At 33.3% G+C, this 17,561-nt stretch overlaps 2 protein-coding genes across 6 annotated transcripts; both read right to left on the reverse strand.

Moving 5' to 3' along the window:
* Positions 1–1,842: 1,842 nt before the first annotated feature.
* LOC107072652 (excitatory amino acid transporter 1) lies at positions 1,843–8,734 on the reverse strand. Its single transcript, XM_015332750.2, is given in 8 exon segments — positions 1,843–2,152; positions 2,243–2,377; positions 2,545–2,973; positions 3,045–3,228; positions 3,313–3,507; positions 3,729–4,032; positions 4,034–4,127; positions 8,715–8,734. Coding segments are annotated over 8 exon segments (1,503 nt in total). The 3' UTR covers positions 1,843–2,010.
* A 1,030-nt stretch (positions 8,735–9,764) lies between these two features.
* Atg10 (Autophagy-related 10) lies at positions 9,765–17,558 on the reverse strand. Of its 5 annotated transcripts, XM_089174091.1 has the most exons (6): positions 16,908–17,048; positions 16,044–16,147; positions 14,676–14,785; positions 13,876–14,098; positions 12,970–13,138; positions 9,765–9,797 (listed from the first exon to the last, which is right to left on the reverse strand). In XM_089174091.1, exons 3-6 carry the CDS (start codon positions 14,781–14,783, stop codon positions 9,773–9,775), a joined length of 525 nt encoding a protein of 174 aa, XP_089030217.1. In that variant the 5' UTR covers positions 14,784–14,785; positions 16,044–16,147; positions 16,908–17,048; the 3' UTR covers positions 9,765–9,772. The 5 variants fall into 5 exon arrangements, 4 of the variants coding, with proteins under 4 accessions (XP_089030217.1, XP_089030218.1, XP_089030216.1 ...); XR_016177071.1 differs by lacking the exon at positions 16,044–16,147 and having other exon boundaries at positions 12,884–13,138; positions 16,908–17,223; XM_089174092.1 differs by lacking the exons at positions 16,044–16,147; positions 16,908–17,048 and adding an exon at positions 17,418–17,558.
* Positions 17,559–17,561: the final 3 nt, after the last annotated feature.

Consider the following 17,561-nt stretch of genomic DNA (forward strand, 5'->3'; position numbering starts at 1 on the left):
TATTACAAATACTGAAAAACAATTTTATTAATCATCACCAAGCATTTATATACATATGTTATAAAAGTAACATTAACATTTTGTACAGATTTTATTATATATGAAAGTAATTGTTCATATTTCCTTTAAACATTTCAATTTTACTTTCGATTATAATCGACAGATATTGCTACTGATTGGTTTTAAAACTAAAATCAACGTTGCAATTGGTTGAAACAAGTAATACGTGACACAATAAATATCTTTAGATTTTACAAAGATATTCGTTCTTATCATAAACAGAGTATTAATGAAATAAAAGTACAATACTTTTTTGAATAAAATTAGTGAAAAATTTGTGAATAAACACTTAAAATTATAAATTTTTCCAAAGGAAAATAAACTTGATCACACATATAATGTATACAAAGTTAATTTATTGATAATCAAAGGTAAGATTTTGCCCGTAAATATTCTAAGTGACCTTGTCCCTACTAAAAATAACAAGAAAAAAATATCATTATTAATTTTTATACAAACATAAATATTAAAAAATATTCATCTACGCGTTAACTCAGTAAGAGACTATGATTGTAACATAATTTGCATGTAAGCATAACAATTTTTTATTTTATATATAGATGACTGTACATGATTTGTAGTTTTGCATCTAAGGATATATTTATATAAGTAAAGGTGCAGATCCTATTTTTTATACAGAAAATGTGAATTATAAATTACATATATATTAATTGTCAAATATATTTGTTACCAATCAATTATAAACTATCGATTAATGTTACCTTCCAACTGTCCAATTTTTGTTTAGTTTTGAACATAACAAAAATATGATGAACACAATAAAGTTCATTAAATTAGTAATATTTAATGGCACCAATATTATTTCTTCTATCTTGGTTTATGTTACTTATAATTGAATATTTTTATTATCATTACAACAATAGGACAAATTAAATGTCCGATGATTATGTATTATTACTATAAATTTTAACATTATGCCACGGAATGGACATTATTTCTCATTATTAAATTTAGTAAAGTCTACTATATTCAATTGTATGCACGTGCATATACATATATATATATGTGCAGTGATCAAATTATAATAGGTAAACTTATAGGTTTTATTATTGCTATTTATGCGTACATATACATATATATATATATATAAAACCTATTATCTTCGTCACTCAATAAATATATATTATATTTTTACATAAATATACCAATTTAATGAGAATAATATTGAAATCAAGAACAATATACATGGGTGGGTTGAAAAATTTTGAACCTCAACAAAAAAGGCTTTTATTTTCTTGTAAATAAAAGTTAGTTTGATAAAAGAAAACATTGTTTCTATGTGAGGCTGAGAACTTGTCAGCTCACCTACGTATTTGATTCAAAATCATATACTATATATATTATATTATAATCAGACAAGTAGACTACAGAACACTATTGAATAATTCAAGAAACGAGTATTATCGTAATTATTGTCGTTATTATATTACTATTATTTATTTTCTAACACTAAATCCAAAACGTAAAATAGTCGTATAACAACGATCATAAAATAAATTGATCGTGATGTTTTTAATGTTATTACAATTTTCGATATAAATACATATCAATGCTACATAAAAGAGAGAACACATTTAAAATAACTAGTTCCAATAAGATAGGCAGTATTTTACTGATCGTACATAATAATAATAATCGTGATTTTTTATGTAAATCGTTGTGACGTGTGTATGATATATATATATATATATATTTCTTCTCATTATAATTTTTGTTATTCATTGTTAATTAAAAAATAATATACAGATAGCCAATGAGTAATCACGTTTCTTTAATAGATTTATTTCAACAGCAAAATGAGTCACAATTGGAAGTTCGTTGGAATTGACGTTATAATTGAATAAACGACTATATTAAAATCGTAAAATAATTGCCAATAAATGCTACTAATGCATTATTGTATTCGAATTGTGAACACACTTACACATTTCATATCGATATTGTGTGGTCTGCTCCATTTTGACTTTGTCTATGTTGCGGTAATGCCGATAATTCATTTTTACTTAAATGATTAACGATTCCTGCACCAAGGGAATCTCCCATAACGTTTACTGTCGTCCTGCAGCGATCCCTGAAAATGACAACAAGGTTTTTGTACATTGTTCAAGAATATTTCTTAAGATTATTTGAAATTAAAAAATAATAAGAAAAATGCACTTACAATAGCCAATCAACCGCGAGAATAAGGAAGACATCGTTTGATGGAAGATGTACTGTGTCTAGAACCATCACCATAGTAACTAATCCCGCCTGCGGGATTCCAGCTGCTCCGATACTTGCGGCAGTTGCAGTAATACTAAAAAAGTCGATAGAGTCAAAGGAAATGTTTCTATTTTCTCCTCTCTTTTAATGATTGTAATTATTATATCATATGGTGTTTATATTTGTGATAGGTTACGTAAATAATTTATTTTTTTTGTAAAGTGTCAGCATATAAGAAAAAAAAATTAATTAAAATTTTACCTGATTGCCACTAGTTGTCCAAAAGTAAGACTGACTTCACGAACTTGCGCTATAAAAATTGCGGCTACTGCTTCGTACAAAGCAGTACCGTCCATGTTAATTGTAGCTCCAATCGGTAATACGAATCTGGTTATTCGTGGGTCAATGCCGTTTCTTTCTTCGAGACAATTAATAGCAACTGGTAATGTCGCGGAACTCGACGATGTACCAAATGCAGTGACCAATGCCTGTGCCAAATTGGATAGATAACGATAGGGATTCTTTTTTGTTATCACAAAATACAATCCAGGTAATATGATGAAACCATGAATACAGAGACCGATTAGAACCGTTAGGAAATACATGCCAAGTTGAGCGACCACTTGCTCCAACGATTCCATTTCTACAATTTTTGCAGCTACCAAAAAGAGGATACCGACGGGTGACAACCTAGAACGGATCATCAATGATAATTATTTGATTGTATTAAGGTTTTTATTATTTATATACAAGATCCTTACCAAATTACCCAATTGGTGATTACCATCATAGCACCTGACAAGGATTCGAAAAAATTAAGAAGCGGTTTCCCTTCCTGACTCATTTTCCCTAGAGTGATACCCAATACGGTTGAGAAAACGACTAGACCAAGAATGTTCATACCAGGAATGTCCTTTTCGGTGAAGTCCCAGTTATCCATATCGTCTATACAAAACGAGAAAAGAGATAACAAATTTGAATTATAATAAATATTAGTTTATAAGGAATAAGTATAGAGTTATATTTTACCTGAGTCACCGTCCACAGGTTTTTTAACTACTGTACGCATCTGAGAAATACATGCTTGCACCAGATTCGGAGGGAACATGTTTCTAACTAAATCCAATAGCGTATCAACGGTCGATGAATTTTGAGCAAGAGCTTTTTCAGCATGACTAGCAGTGCTGCCTACGCCAGGTTGAATAGATACGACCAGAATAATACCTAAAAAGAATACATTATGATTAGTAGGAATACATTAACACGTTAAGCGCCAATTCTCTTTTGTTGAGTTTTCCGTATAGGCCACGATAATCTGCCAGGCGTAAAAAGAAAAGAATGTCGATCATTGGTGACAGACGCAGCATACACGGAAAATCTTAGGCGCGGCGTTTAAATATGTTAGTGGAACAAGTGAAAATTCATAGAGAAAAAATACCACCAACCGAGTACAACAGCGCTAATCGTTGTGACCATGTAATAGGAAATAGCACGTGCACCGATTTTACCGCTGAGAGATAGGTCCAAGGATCCGATAGCTGAGATCAAACTTGACATGATGAGCGGCAGGATTAAACTCTTGAGCATTCTTAGAAATAGATCGCCGACATAATTGATATACATGACCTCACGGTTTGTATATCTATCGATCCGGGAATTTCTTAGGATTATTCCTAAGATAACACCACCGACCACGCCACCAACGGTTAACATTGTCAAGGCATTGTGCTTTAAACATGATTGTATTTTTTTCTTTCCTTGTTTGCGGCCTTTTACCTGGCTCTTGCGGATAATAAGAGGTCCTTTCTACCCTACCTTGTTTTTCCGGGCCAGATAAAGGAGATCTATAAAATACGATTTACAAGTTAAAGTAGAGAGCATCCCTTAATTAAAATAAAAGAATAATAAAGAAATTCTTTTATAGAGTATAAAATAATTGTCATGAAATGGTTTGCCTGACAAATTAATTAATCTATTGTCAATGAAAAATATCCTAAGTTCGCAGTCCTAAGTTTAAATCATAAACCGTTTATTTGAAGGTCCAAATTTTACTTTCGATCTTATAATATTTAAGCGTCAATACTTGACAATAGTGATTCGCTATGTTCGATTATAAACGATATGTTGATTAAATCATGCTCTGATCTATTTGAATAGCAAATAGTAAAACAGAAAGAGAGAGAGAGAGAGAGAGAGAGTGACAGAGATAAAGAGTTCATTGATTGATCAAATCAAACCTGACGATGCATAATGGCCACGCGTTTGACATGAGCGTAACAAACGGCACGCGTCAACTTCAAATATATATATGCACATTGAATTTAATATATACAATTACCGAATTCTTTAAATTCTCTTCGAATGTCAACGAATTGAAAACAATGAAGAAATTTTTAACGCTTACAAAGGGAAAGCCAAGTTAATAGGACACCGATTTTTTTTTTAAATTCTAGGGGTCCATCCGAATCATATACAAGCAGTAATTAAAACATTATTTAGCCGTTTCCAAGAAAATAAAAGGAGAAGTTTCATATACATTTTTATATACCTGTTCGTTTGCAGGTGAAAAAATACATTTTGTACAGTTTAATAACACAAATTAACACGTTACCTTCATTTATCTGATTTTCTTGTATATGAAGAAATAGTCATAGGCGTATCTTGAATAAACAAATTCCATAAAAAGAGCATGCTTCTCATTAAGTCTCACTGTCATCGTTAAAATATGTGCTAGGATCGTATAAACCGAATGATTTGCGTTTTTTCGAGGTCGTACGTAAAATACGATATGTTACTTATGAAACAAGAAAGGAATCATTTGCTCATTATTTTTAAGTTTGTTCATTGTTTTATCTCTCTTTTAAACCTTGTCTCTCTCCCTATGAAATTTCTTATCTTCGTGTTACAAATTTCTTCGATATAGCGTGATAATATGAATATATACACACATACAAAATACACTAGAATCTTTCAATGTTTATAACCCATTGCAATAACGTCAAATATGCGATTACGATTGAATATTTATTTTTACAATTCTAACAATAAGCTTCATGAAATAATCGGTTTAACTTTTGTAGAGTATAACACATCATAAAGATATCTATACGTGTAAATTCGTGTAGTTCATTTCTCATTGTTAATGATTATCTGATTATTATATAGAAGACAATAATATTTAAATGAAAATATTCTTGTTTCCGCAAAGAACCAATATAGAAACCAATGTAGGACAAACGTCGTTCGGGCCATGGGTGACATTTATTGCGCGTAGGTGGCATGCGTACGAATAAACGAGCACACGGATGTCAAGTCTAATAGCACATCTCTTATTCTTCTAATGCCACGTGGATAAAAAAAGAAAAACAAAATTATATAATTAATTTTGATCGAACGAAACGAAAGGACGAATAGTTAAAATATATTATTATGTTCCATCGATCGCGTTGTGTAAAATAAAAATAAAATATAATATTTTTCAAGGAGATATCGTAATTTGTATCGATCGGAATGTCTATGAATCTGCCTTGATATGAGCTTGGACCATGCGTGCAACCACAAAACAGGACGTGACGACACGCTCGCGAACGATTGATCGCTTACACGTGTATGCGTGCGTGTTAAATTATTGTCTCGTGACACGTATTAATGACAGAGGGATCGTGTAGTATCTATACTACGTGCAACAAGCTCTCATCTACTATCGGTGAATACCCGTGAAAGCTGAGAAAGGATCAATGAAACCCCTCTGTGTTGAACGCAAATACGTTCAGTTAAGATGAACAAATGAGAGTACAAGAGACCCCGAATTAGAGACTTTTCTCTTCGTTAACAAAAAATAAAGAAAGCAGCTCTACATTACGAAAGTACAAAATGGATTAGAACTAGGAAACTAGATCACTTAGGACACGTGTTTGTTTGATTTTATTTTATTTTTTCAGCGTTTCTCGGTCATCGACGAAACAAGTCCCACATGCTTCGAATGCTTCTTTTTACATTTCTACTATACGAATTTTAAGTCCCCCATTTTATAAATGTATGCATGTACGTAAAGAATGAGAAAGAAGAAGGGAGGGAAAAAGAAAGACCGTCTATTGAACTCCATGAATCTATTTACATTTGTAGCTAAGGAAAAGAAGATTAGAGGAGCTAGGAAAGCAGCCAAACCGGATGAATTGCCAGCCAATTGAAGTACGCCAAGGCGAACAAGATCTGCCAAATCTTGGCGTAGAACTTCATTCTTAATTTTTGTTTTTTTACTTTGACACGTTAATAATTATCATATTTCAAAGATGAAGTATCCATCGAATGGTTTAGAAAAAGATAATCAATATATAATAGACGGAAGAAAAAGAAAAAAACAGCTTCAATTTCTCGTAGCTGATGTCGTTGATGTCTACAAATTTGTATTCCAACTCGAAGATGTTTATCGCGTTCTAACAACGCTTAGTATATGAGCATGCGAGAGATACTTTGTTATTGATGCGTGGACGCTTATGCTCGTTCAAGGTCGCATTTATATATTCTTCTCGGAGGTGGTCATTTTGAATAGGGATTTATCGTAATTCTTCGTACTCTCCTTGCTACCTTTTTCTTTGTTCCAATAGATGATTTTATTCTTAAAACGTACGCGTTTAAACAGACGTTTAAAAGGATCAAGTTTCGTAGTTGTTCAAGGGTTCTTGTATGCGGTTACATGGATCATAAATTTGTTCAAAACTCGACAATAATTTATATGATACATAATTGAAGTTTATTTTTTATTTCAACTCGTTATTCAAATAAATTTGATTACATCAGTGGTTAAGAAAAAAAATATTATCTCCCATCATATAATTTAACAAAAAAAAAGCGAAAATTCTGACATACGAAGAAACATTGTATGTTGTTGTTATATGCGCTATTTAATATTTAGAAATATGTGATGTCAAAATGAAATTCAAACAAACATCTCCGTCTTTATTTGCAGATTGTAACACATTTCAAGCCAATGAGGATCAAGTTCGGTTATATATACTACATTTTACATAGTGGAACATACATAACGAGGTATAGTTACAAGTTTATTACAGAGATCGTGAACAATTAAACCGCACGCACGCGTATCATCGTTGGCGCTCAGTTTGCAAGAATATGCGCATTGCAATTTTCATTTCTATTGCCTCTATACAAGTATTAATAATAATATTTTACATTTACGTGCCAAAAAATGTATAAAAACAAAATGAAACGAGATGTTCGAACGAATAAAGATAATAAAATAATCATAAGATTCGATGAAGACAAATATTTATATTGACTCTTAAGGAACCGTGTAATTATGATAAAAATGTGAAATTGAAAATTACGCAGCCTTTTCTTTAATAAGTTACGATTACTTTATCTAATTATTCACACTGGATCGAGCATAAAAAATCGCTAATAACAGATAGAAACGTTGTGTTTTTTAACTGCAAACACAATCAACGATCGTTTCACGTATTTCTATTTTATTTAATCAAATTGAAAATATACGTTATATATATATATATATATTACGAGTGCTTGGAACGATATTTCGAAATTTGGCTGTTGATCGAGTATTGATATACAGTTACGTTATCGACCAACAACACTTTGTCGTTTGAATAACTTCTAACGATAAACTTTTCCTTTTGTAACGTCCGCCATTAAAGTTACGTAAGCTGTGACTTTGTATGATGTAGTTAATAGATCAAAGAATTTAACGAAGAGATAAATATCTTTTCCAATCTATTAAAATTCTCACTTAAAATCAAATCGAAATTTCTTTATTAGAGTCGAGTCTCAAAGGGATTCAATGTTTTATGTAACAATTTCTCTCTTGAGAAACAGCGTGTTACGTCGATGTTACGCGTAAGAAGTACGTGCATGTAATTTACCTTCCGTCCTTTCTAGAATTTCATAAATCATTTTCTATTAATCGTAAAAAAACAAACTCTTTTAATGCGCACAGATAGTTGATCTAATCGTAAAACACATTTATACGTACACGGTTATACGCTTGAGAACGAGTTTTATAATTCAAATATCAGAGAAGATAAAAAAGAGAAAAAAGAAGTAGGAGGAGCAACGCAACTTCTTCGTTCCATGCGGCACTACACGTGCGTTGCAGTTGTGCAATATTTCTATTTTCTAATAAAGAGAGAAAGAGAGATAGAGCTGAATAAATCGTTGATAACTCCATGAAAAACGAAAAAGTCAATTAATAGAAAGAGAGAGGTTTATGCTTTTCTAATGAAAAAAGATCAGCACGTGCACGATAAAGACGTATAAAAAAAAATTAATAAAAAATATTGTTGATCTCGTTTAAGAATAATAAGAACATTTATGTATATTCCAAGTATATGATGTGAATGATCAAAAAAAGAAATAAGTAAACGAAGAGAAAAGATTTAGGGTGTTATACGTACAGTTCGGTAGCGGTCTCCATGACGAAATCGTAGTTGGATGAATGGATTGAGTCGCAAGAGAGGTGAGGCGATCCCCGTCAGTCGTTCACATGGAGCGTCGCTTCCGCAAAGCCGGAAGTCTCCGATGCGTGTTGTTACTCGACGAGAACAACGAGATCGAGTGGGTACGAAGAGGAGGAAGAGGAAAAGGGTGTTTTCCTTGTTGGAAATTTCTCCTTTTCTCTTACGTGTCCTGTAATTGTTGCTTCCGAATGTTCAGGGAGAGTCTTCAACTTTATGTCAGGTGGGAAAAAAAGAAAGAAAAGAGATGGAGATGGAGATAGAAATAGAGATAGAGAAAGGAAAGAAATGAAAAAAGGTGGTATCAAAGAGAGGAACAACGGCGGTTCGCGAAATGCTTCGAATGGTCGAGAGGATGTTACGCTGATGGGGCCTCTCAATCTGTGCCACCTTGGGTGGTACGATCAGCTATGGCGATCTCCCCCTATAACGACGATCTCTTCCTGCCGCTACGACCTATCCTCTCTTCCAACAGCAGTAGCAGCAGCAGCAACAGCAACACCACCACCACCAGAACCACCACCACCAACACCACCACCAACACCACCAGAACCACCACCACCACCACCACCTCTTTCCTCCTCTTTCCTCCTCTTGGTCGTGGTCGTGGTCGTAGTAGTGATGCGATATAGACACCAGACAAATACGCGCAAGCGATCACGAGCAACCCATCGAGAAATGTCGCATCGGTGGTGAACGATGGATTCTATTGTTTGACTGCTCTCGATCTGTTCACGATCCGCTGGATTCTAACGGGGTTAAACACCACATAACCGTCGATGAACGCGCGGGAGTACTCGAGATTCTCCTCTCTTCCGATTTCTCTCCTTCTCTCTCTCTCTCTCTCTCTCCCCCAACTTCTTCTTCCGCTTTGAACTTCCCACCTAGGGAGCCGGATCAACGCGTCGATCAACGAGCCGATGATCGACCACTAGGCAAACGGTAACAGCAAGCGTTCGTTCACAAAGACTACCTCGAATGATCTCTTTGCAAAATGACTATCTTCCTCCTTCCTTTTGTGATCTGAAAGAGCAAAATAATTATATCGTGTTATTAGAATAGGAAATTACATTATTTGTACGTTATCCAAGTTAGATTGAGGATTCTGACAATTGATCAATGTATTCCTATCATCGTCAATTTGATTCTTTGAATAGAATACATGATTTGACTAATTTTAACAAGGCTTAATTATAATTTTTCTTTCCTTATAATAGGAATTTACAATCAGTTATAGAGTCGTACTCTAATCTTCCACAATGATACGCAAGAAAATAGACTATTTGAGAAGAATGAAACGCAGCGGCTCATCGAAGATGATCATCGGAACTACGAAACAGAGCCGGTCACGGAAAGCGGGTCAAGGCCTGTCCATCTTACTTATTACTACACCTACTTTTCATCGAGTTATATATTTACGAGAGAAAAAGAGAAAGAGAGAAAGAGAGAAAGAGAGAAAAAGTGTGTGTGTGTGTGTGTGTGTGTGAGAGAAATAGCAACGACGGGTCCCTCTTACTGGTACAGTGATGCAATTTGAATCTATTATCTCTCGACTCTCTTGTAGATCCGATTAGTCCGAGGAAGTACGTCCTTTTTTGTCGGAACGCTCGTTAAAAATTTTAAACTATTTAAATCGCCACCGATCCGTCAATGTCCGCTATTTATCTAACTTTCTCACGATTCTCTACAACGTGATATTGAAACTAATTTTATTAATCCAATATTAATTGTCATCTATATGAAATGTGTATCAATTTTCCTATTCGATTTTACTAATAAATTATTTCTTTTTTTTTACCTATAAAGACTTGTAGCTTTACGATCAATAAAAATTAACTTATAAAGTCTCGAACAAAAGTAATTGATTTAGAAAATCGCTTAAGGAACTTTAATATCACTCTTTGTATAGAAAATTGTAAAAACAAAGATATTTCATGAAATATATTTTTAACGATACTAATCGTTCACAAATAGGAGTTATGTATAACGATGAAACGATAACCTCGTAAATAAATAGAAACAAATCATTTCTTTCTTTCGTTTAATATGGTAATGTGAATTTCCTTATAAATTAACCTTCTATCTTTCTCTTGTTTTTCGGGATCTATCCATAAAAACGTTAATGACGTTCGTTACGAATGACGTTGATAGAAAGAAAAACAAAAAAGATGAAAAAAATCAAAGAAAAATGTGTTACATAAGATCATAAGAGGATAGATCGTAGCAACTATTATATTCCTTGATGATAACGTTCGCCTATTACGCGGGGGAGTTATTTCGCACGGCATTTAATTAATCTCCGACAAGAGCTGCATCGATGGTGCTCTCGCGTGTGTCGCCTATCGAAGATGTTATGAAAGAAAAAGAAAGACTGATATAATTATGGTGGAAGCAATGATGAATAGAAAAAAATGAAAAATGAAAATAAGGAAGAAGAAAAATGACCAGTAGTACGCGGCAATGATTATTGCATATGGACGAATAAGTCTATGTGTATAGTCGAATACGCGTTTATAAACGTAAGTACGTGGGGAATTAATGAACAAAAGCTAACGCGCGAAGTATATCGTTGATAGGTCATCACGCAGAGAAGTCGTTCCTGATCATGTATTCGTAGATGAACAAATATATATTTATAATCATCCGATCAGTGCTATAATGCACCAAAAAAAGAAAGAAAAGATCCATTATACGTTTTCTTTTTTTTTGCTTCTTCGACAATCTATTGATTGTTAAACTGATTAAAATAACGATTACAGAATAAGTCTAAGTTAACGATGAAAACACTGGCCGCGAACGTGCCAAAAATTTGTCCCCGAATGAATTGCATTCGTTCAGGTTGAATTTCATCGAGCATTCGGCGAGTCAAACGCAACAAGTAGACTCGCAATTTTTTAGGAACGCTCGAAGATCACTGGAAATAGTAAATAGTTATTGTTGAAGATGGATTAAAATGGCCTAAAAAAAATTTTAATAGCTCGATAATCGAAACTAATGAGAATAGAAATCGTAATGATAAAACAACAGTGATAGGACGATAGATGTTAAAGTACGATTGTTTGTTCTGCATCGATTTCCATGAGTACGTACGTCGAGTAAGAACGATCATTCGATTTTTAACGTGCCGATAAATAAATATACATACACAACATAGAGTCTTTCTTGAAATTCGTTCTCTTCTTTTGTCAACGGGTCGCGTAGAAATTGCGAAAAAAAGAGAAGAAAAATAATTCGTTTTTACAAATATGCAAAAGAATGAAACAAAAAAAAAGAAATAAATAAATTCACAATAATTGCATTTTATATTTTCACAAGGACACAGTAGTCGTCACAATATCAGATACGGGCCAATAGTAAAACCAACGTCGTGGTGGTAACTATCGTAAACGAGAATCACGTTTCTACGCGATGACGATCGCGAGACTGTGCAGCGCGCCTTCGTTCGAGCTCGATGTTCGATCCGCGAGTTCGAAAAGCGCGCGGAAAGTGGTGGGAGGTGCTGCTGCTGATACTCAACGCAATCCAACGGAATCTCTCCCTTTTGACAGTAGCTTTTAATTCTTTTTAATAATATCTACGATAGAATATTTGTTCACCTTCAAAAATACGTACATTTTATTTTAGTATATTTTAATCATTTACCTATAGTTTATGTACAGGAGAATAATTGCGTTTTTTTTCTCGTATCTTAAATGCTTTCTAAATCAATTAATATAATATAAATGTATGTTCCACTTGCGTAACAGAATTTAAAACTCAACAAACATATCTGTAATTTGTTATGAAAAGTGATTATTTGTGTATAATTCTCTTCTCTTTCTTGAATATCAAATTAAAGTGATTACAACAAATATTGGTATAGTTACGGTAGAAGCGTGAGAATGCAAGTTGATACGGGATCATATCCATTTCGCAGATTCAAGTAATAGTTATTTGGAGGTTTATTCGTATGCATCTTGTAGTGTTTACAGAGTCAATTTGTGATACTCTTGACTTAAATCGAGACGTAGGGCCGCTGGTGCAACGAAACTTAACCAGCTAACTAATTTGTTTTTTGCTAAAATGGAATATCAAATAACCAATTAATTTGAGAATTAAGTTGTACAAACCGTATTAACAACTGCGAAATAATTTGTAAGGAAAACGAAACAAGGTCGTATGTCAATCCCTTTTCATTTGGCTCTTCCTCCCTCACCTCTTATGTGTATACTGTAGGAGCTCATGCGACATGCATGGATGTAACTGCAGGTACGGTGTACCGAGAATTGGATGAATCACTTGCGACAACTCCGAGTAATTTAAAGCGGAACCATTAATAAGTCCTTGAGCTTCTTCGACACTTATTCGATTGATCCCAGGAAAATCTGTAGACAATGAAAAGTTTCGAAATAATACTGGTATTCTACTGTCGACATATTTATTCATCCATTAAACAAATATTCTAAAGCATTATTTCTCAAGGTCACTCATTATTTATTCTTTAGGGTGGAACTAGATCAATCCTATAGACAATGAAACGGTGATCTAGTTCTCAAATGGCGCCATATTCCGTACGAATTTCACATATCAGAATTGAATTTTAATATTCGTTGAATTATAAATTTAAGAAGTTCGTTTTTTAACAATGATATCGGGAACTAACCCCTTTTTGTTTCCTATTTTTCGCCTTTCAGAACTGTCATATACTCAACGTTATCTACTTCTTCGCCTATAGTCGAAAGAAGCAGCCGACAATAGAAGGAACAATGCGGCATTACAATCGTCTTTTTCACGGATTAAGGTCTAGTGACGATAAAACTTTACTCTACAATAGAATTTCCTCCGTATTTAATTTTTTTTTAATGCCACTAAGACTCGACAATTCTTACGTTCTACTAGAATCATGAACATTCAAGGACTTTATCGATATATTTCATATGATTGAGAAACTAATCGATGCGAAGTAAACAAACAATTGTTAAATTTTCATAATTATATAAATAGATCGAATCATTTTATTATTCTAATTTTAATTATGGAAAGTACGTACCTATATCTATTCGCCAAATTATATAGAAAAAGAAGAGCTTAATGATCCTAGATTAATTGCAATTTAGATCACCTGATTTCCATCCATTAAAATAAAGTACTGGCACACTATAGCTCATAGACCATAAAATGTGATGTTCTAGAACCAAAGGCCTTTCATTTGTAAGTGAAGCTTCGTATGGATCTTCGCAAAGTTTGTAGCTCCAATCTTCGACGCAAGTAGAATTTTCTATGTCCAATTCATCTCGAATAAAATGTTTTTTTTGTCGTATCAAGTATGCTTGTGTAGGAACTTTCTACAAAAAGTAAATATACGTTACAAAAATCTATGTTAAAAATTATTTTCTGCAAAATAAATTAGTATCAAAAAAAGTATATCTAATATTATTTCTTCTAATATTCAAAAATTTAAACTTAGTCGATATGTTTCACACAGTTCACTGATTACGTGATAGATCGCACAACGTTTTTGTTACAACTAAAACCATAGTCGATAAAACAGAACTTCATCAATAATTTTAATAAAAATTGTTTATTTTAAACTTCCTATTTATCACGTGGTATATAGAAATATACTAAATATATGCAAGTTAATTATAATAATCATTTATAATTTTTAAATGATCATTTTCACGTTTTATCATGATCGTATTCTGTTTTACCGAGTGGTATAATCTTTCGAAAAAGTAAAAAAAAAATTTACAAAAATATGGTTCGAAGATAATATATTTTTAATTGTTAGTGAAAAAAGAATGTTAAAAAACTATTCTAATAAATGTGTTTTTAACAACAAAAATAAATATATATTTTCATATATATATGCATATATCAACATATGAATTTGATAATTGATTAATTAATTAATATAATTACTTTATCACCGCATAATTGCCATCCATCTGAAATCTGATTAGATAGTATAATGAAACTTTCAGCATTTTCTATAAATTCATCCCATGAAATCGTACCTGGACCATCCATTTCTGTAAATAAAATTTATTATTGTAAATTGTATTATATTGTAAAATGCATATCAGTCAAATTCATAATTTGAAATAAAAGATATTGTTCCCGTAATAATGTTCATACAAAGAATTTGTCTACTAAAAGTATATAAAACATAAGTAATAAAATATTCTATATAAACGAGATTAAATATTTTCTTTCTATTTAAATAAGAATATGATGATAGAATTATTAAATAAAAAAAATATTTTATAATCAATGTTATACTGAATGACGATAAGAGATCTTATCTACATATTATGTAATGGCATAATGTAAAAAGGTTCGAAAAAATATTAAACATTTATTTGATTAAGTTTTATTCGTATAATATTAGATTTAATTCCGCTTAAAAGACTAATGCTATAGATATGCTAAAGAATAATTATTCAGGTTAAAGTTGCAAAGAGGGAAGCGGTACACCCAAGAGAATAGCCTGTCTCCTCCCTTCTGGGTTTCTCGACGCCTCGTCAATTGTCGACTATTTCGTATCGGGCACATCCGGTAGCGTTCGGCTATAATCGGATTCTCCCGCTCTTTAGCGAACACGCGCCGATAGATTTCAAGGGTGTGTGCACGCTACAGGACATTGCTCGTATATGCACTACTCCACGTCCAATAAGATGCAGAGATGCAATCAGGGCCGTAGACAGATATTTATACTTATTCTTAATATTACGAAACATTATACTTTTACGTTTCATTTTATGGTACGTTCTAAATTTTATCTATTTAAAGGTAATTATAATTACAAATATTTTATTTTATTTTAAACAATCTGTTTATAAAAAAAACGAACAACTGAATCAATATTAATTATCAAAAGATATTATTGGTCAATAATCACATATGATCATATTAATTCGTAATAAATAAATTTATTACAAAAATATTTTGTTTTAAATAAAATTATAGATATTTATAAATTTATAATAGAAACTGAAATGAACAGTAAATAAAATATAAGAGGTATAGACATACAGAGACGTTGTAAATTCATTTTATGCTAATTATACATGTTGAATTTAAAAGAAAATCTTTATGGAAGCTAAAAGGATTTTTATCTATTCTGTACTGTTTATATAGCGTGTAAGATTTATAATACTTTACCAGAGAGATCACGAACATGAGAAATTATAGAATAATAACATACTTTATTAATATAAAATAAAATATATTTATTCGAATGAATGAATGAAATGAAAAAAAACGTATACAAGAACGCTGTTTGCGAACCTGTACTAGGTCTTGATTATACTTGATGCATACTTTGTTGAATTTAAAAATATTCGTACGGTCCTGGGATACGGGACAATAGATGCGCGCGCAGCCACCACGTTCTTTGCAAGACCAAGAGAGAGTTCCGTAGAGACGTATTGTAATGAGAAGAAGAGAGAAGGTAAGAGAGAGAGAAAGAGAAAGAGAGAAATGGGGATTAAAAGGTGGGGAGAAAAGAGCGAGAGAGGGAGTAGGATCCATGAAGGTTGTATAGGTGTGCGTCGGCCTCGTCATCCTCGCGTGCGAAACCGAAAGAGTAGGTAGCACACTTGTGAAGTTGTGCTCGTGTTACACGTCGTTAGAGTTCAATTTCTCTCTCTGTGCATACGTGTTATCCTGATATTACCTTTCGTCCTTATTTGTGTGATAACGCGTGTATACAACGATAGGGCCCGCGATATTAGACTTTTTCAATAACGCATGTAGTCAATTTCGAGTGAGTGCAAGGTAAAAAAAAGGATTCATCGAGAAAAATTCGTAAACTAGCGTGTATATTGGCGGCAACAGCGCGACAGTAACGATAATAACGACGAAGAGACGATCGTGGCGACATCAAACGGACACGACGATAATACAACGTGAATCGGTGTAGCACGCGCGCGCGTTTTGCCTCTCCTCTTTGTTAGTATATGTGTACTACCTGTGCTTGTTTGTTGCGCGTGCTCTTCTAGAAACGCGTGCACGTGTATGTGCGTTAGAGTTGACTGATAGGTACGCGTGAGGTGAGGTGAAGTGTGGTAAAGTGAGGTGAAGTGAGGTGAGGTGTGCTGAGGCGAGAGGCATATCGAAGGGAAAAGAGCAAAGAGAGTAAAGTGACCAAACCTGCAACGACGACGACGACGACGACACACACTTCACCATCGTTGCGTTGTGTGCCAAGGAGAGTGAGAGAGAGAGAGAGAGAGAGAGAGAGAGAAAGAAAGAGAGACACGCCACGATTTCCATTGGAGAAGGAAAAGCCTTGAAAAGAAAGCGCGTGAGTGAGGGAAGATAGAAAAGCATCATAAAGCAATTTAAAGGTGAAACCCAAGAACTTGATGTTTTGAGTTCGACGAGTAACGGAACCAACAGCTAAATAAAAACTATACAATAACAGACTAAATTTGATGATAGAAGTGCGCAAAAAAGAAAACAACATATGAAAAAAAGGAATACTGATATGAGGATGCGCGTTGGGAACGACGTGGCTCTGTTCTTTCCGCAATTCGTTGTCGTACCATGAGGCAAAGCGTCTGCGCCTCGATCGTTTAGTTGTAACACGCAGTCAGAGACGCCAACGAGAAAGAAGAATAAGTGACACGAAGAAAGAAGAAAATTCCCTGAAAAGCTTACCGATACCTGCTGCTTCTTCTTTTTCTTCTTCGTTACGTCCTTCCGTTTATCATACGCGCAACTTTTTTTTCCTTTACTTCCTCTAGAATCGTACCTCTCTTTCTTTTCTTAGTCTCTCCCCCCACTCTATGCTCGTTTTCACGG

Source organism: Polistes dominula, unplaced genomic scaffold, assembly GCF_049000335.1.
Source record: "Polistes dominula isolate Pdom_NZ unplaced genomic scaffold, Pdom_raw_medaka contig_277, whole genome shotgun sequence".
Lineage (NCBI taxonomy): Eukaryota > Metazoa > Arthropoda > Insecta > Hymenoptera > Vespidae > Polistes > Polistes dominula.

What these genes read in the sequence shown, in the direction of transcription:
- Atg10 (XM_089174090.1), bottom strand. Translation starts at nt 17,223, where the DNA reads ATGTTGTTTTCTTTTTTGCGCACTTCTATCATCAAATTTAGTCTGTTA. An exon ending in CGTCGTCGTCGTCGTTGCAG is followed by an intron (nt 14,786 to 16,907) that starts GTTTGGTCACTT and finishes TTTTATTTACAG; the next exon opens with AAATGGATGGTCCAGGTACG. An exon ending in GGCAATTATGCGGTGATAAA is followed by an intron (nt 14,099 to 14,675) that starts GTAATTATATTA and finishes TACTTTTTGTAG; the next exon opens with AAAGTTCCTACACAAGCATA.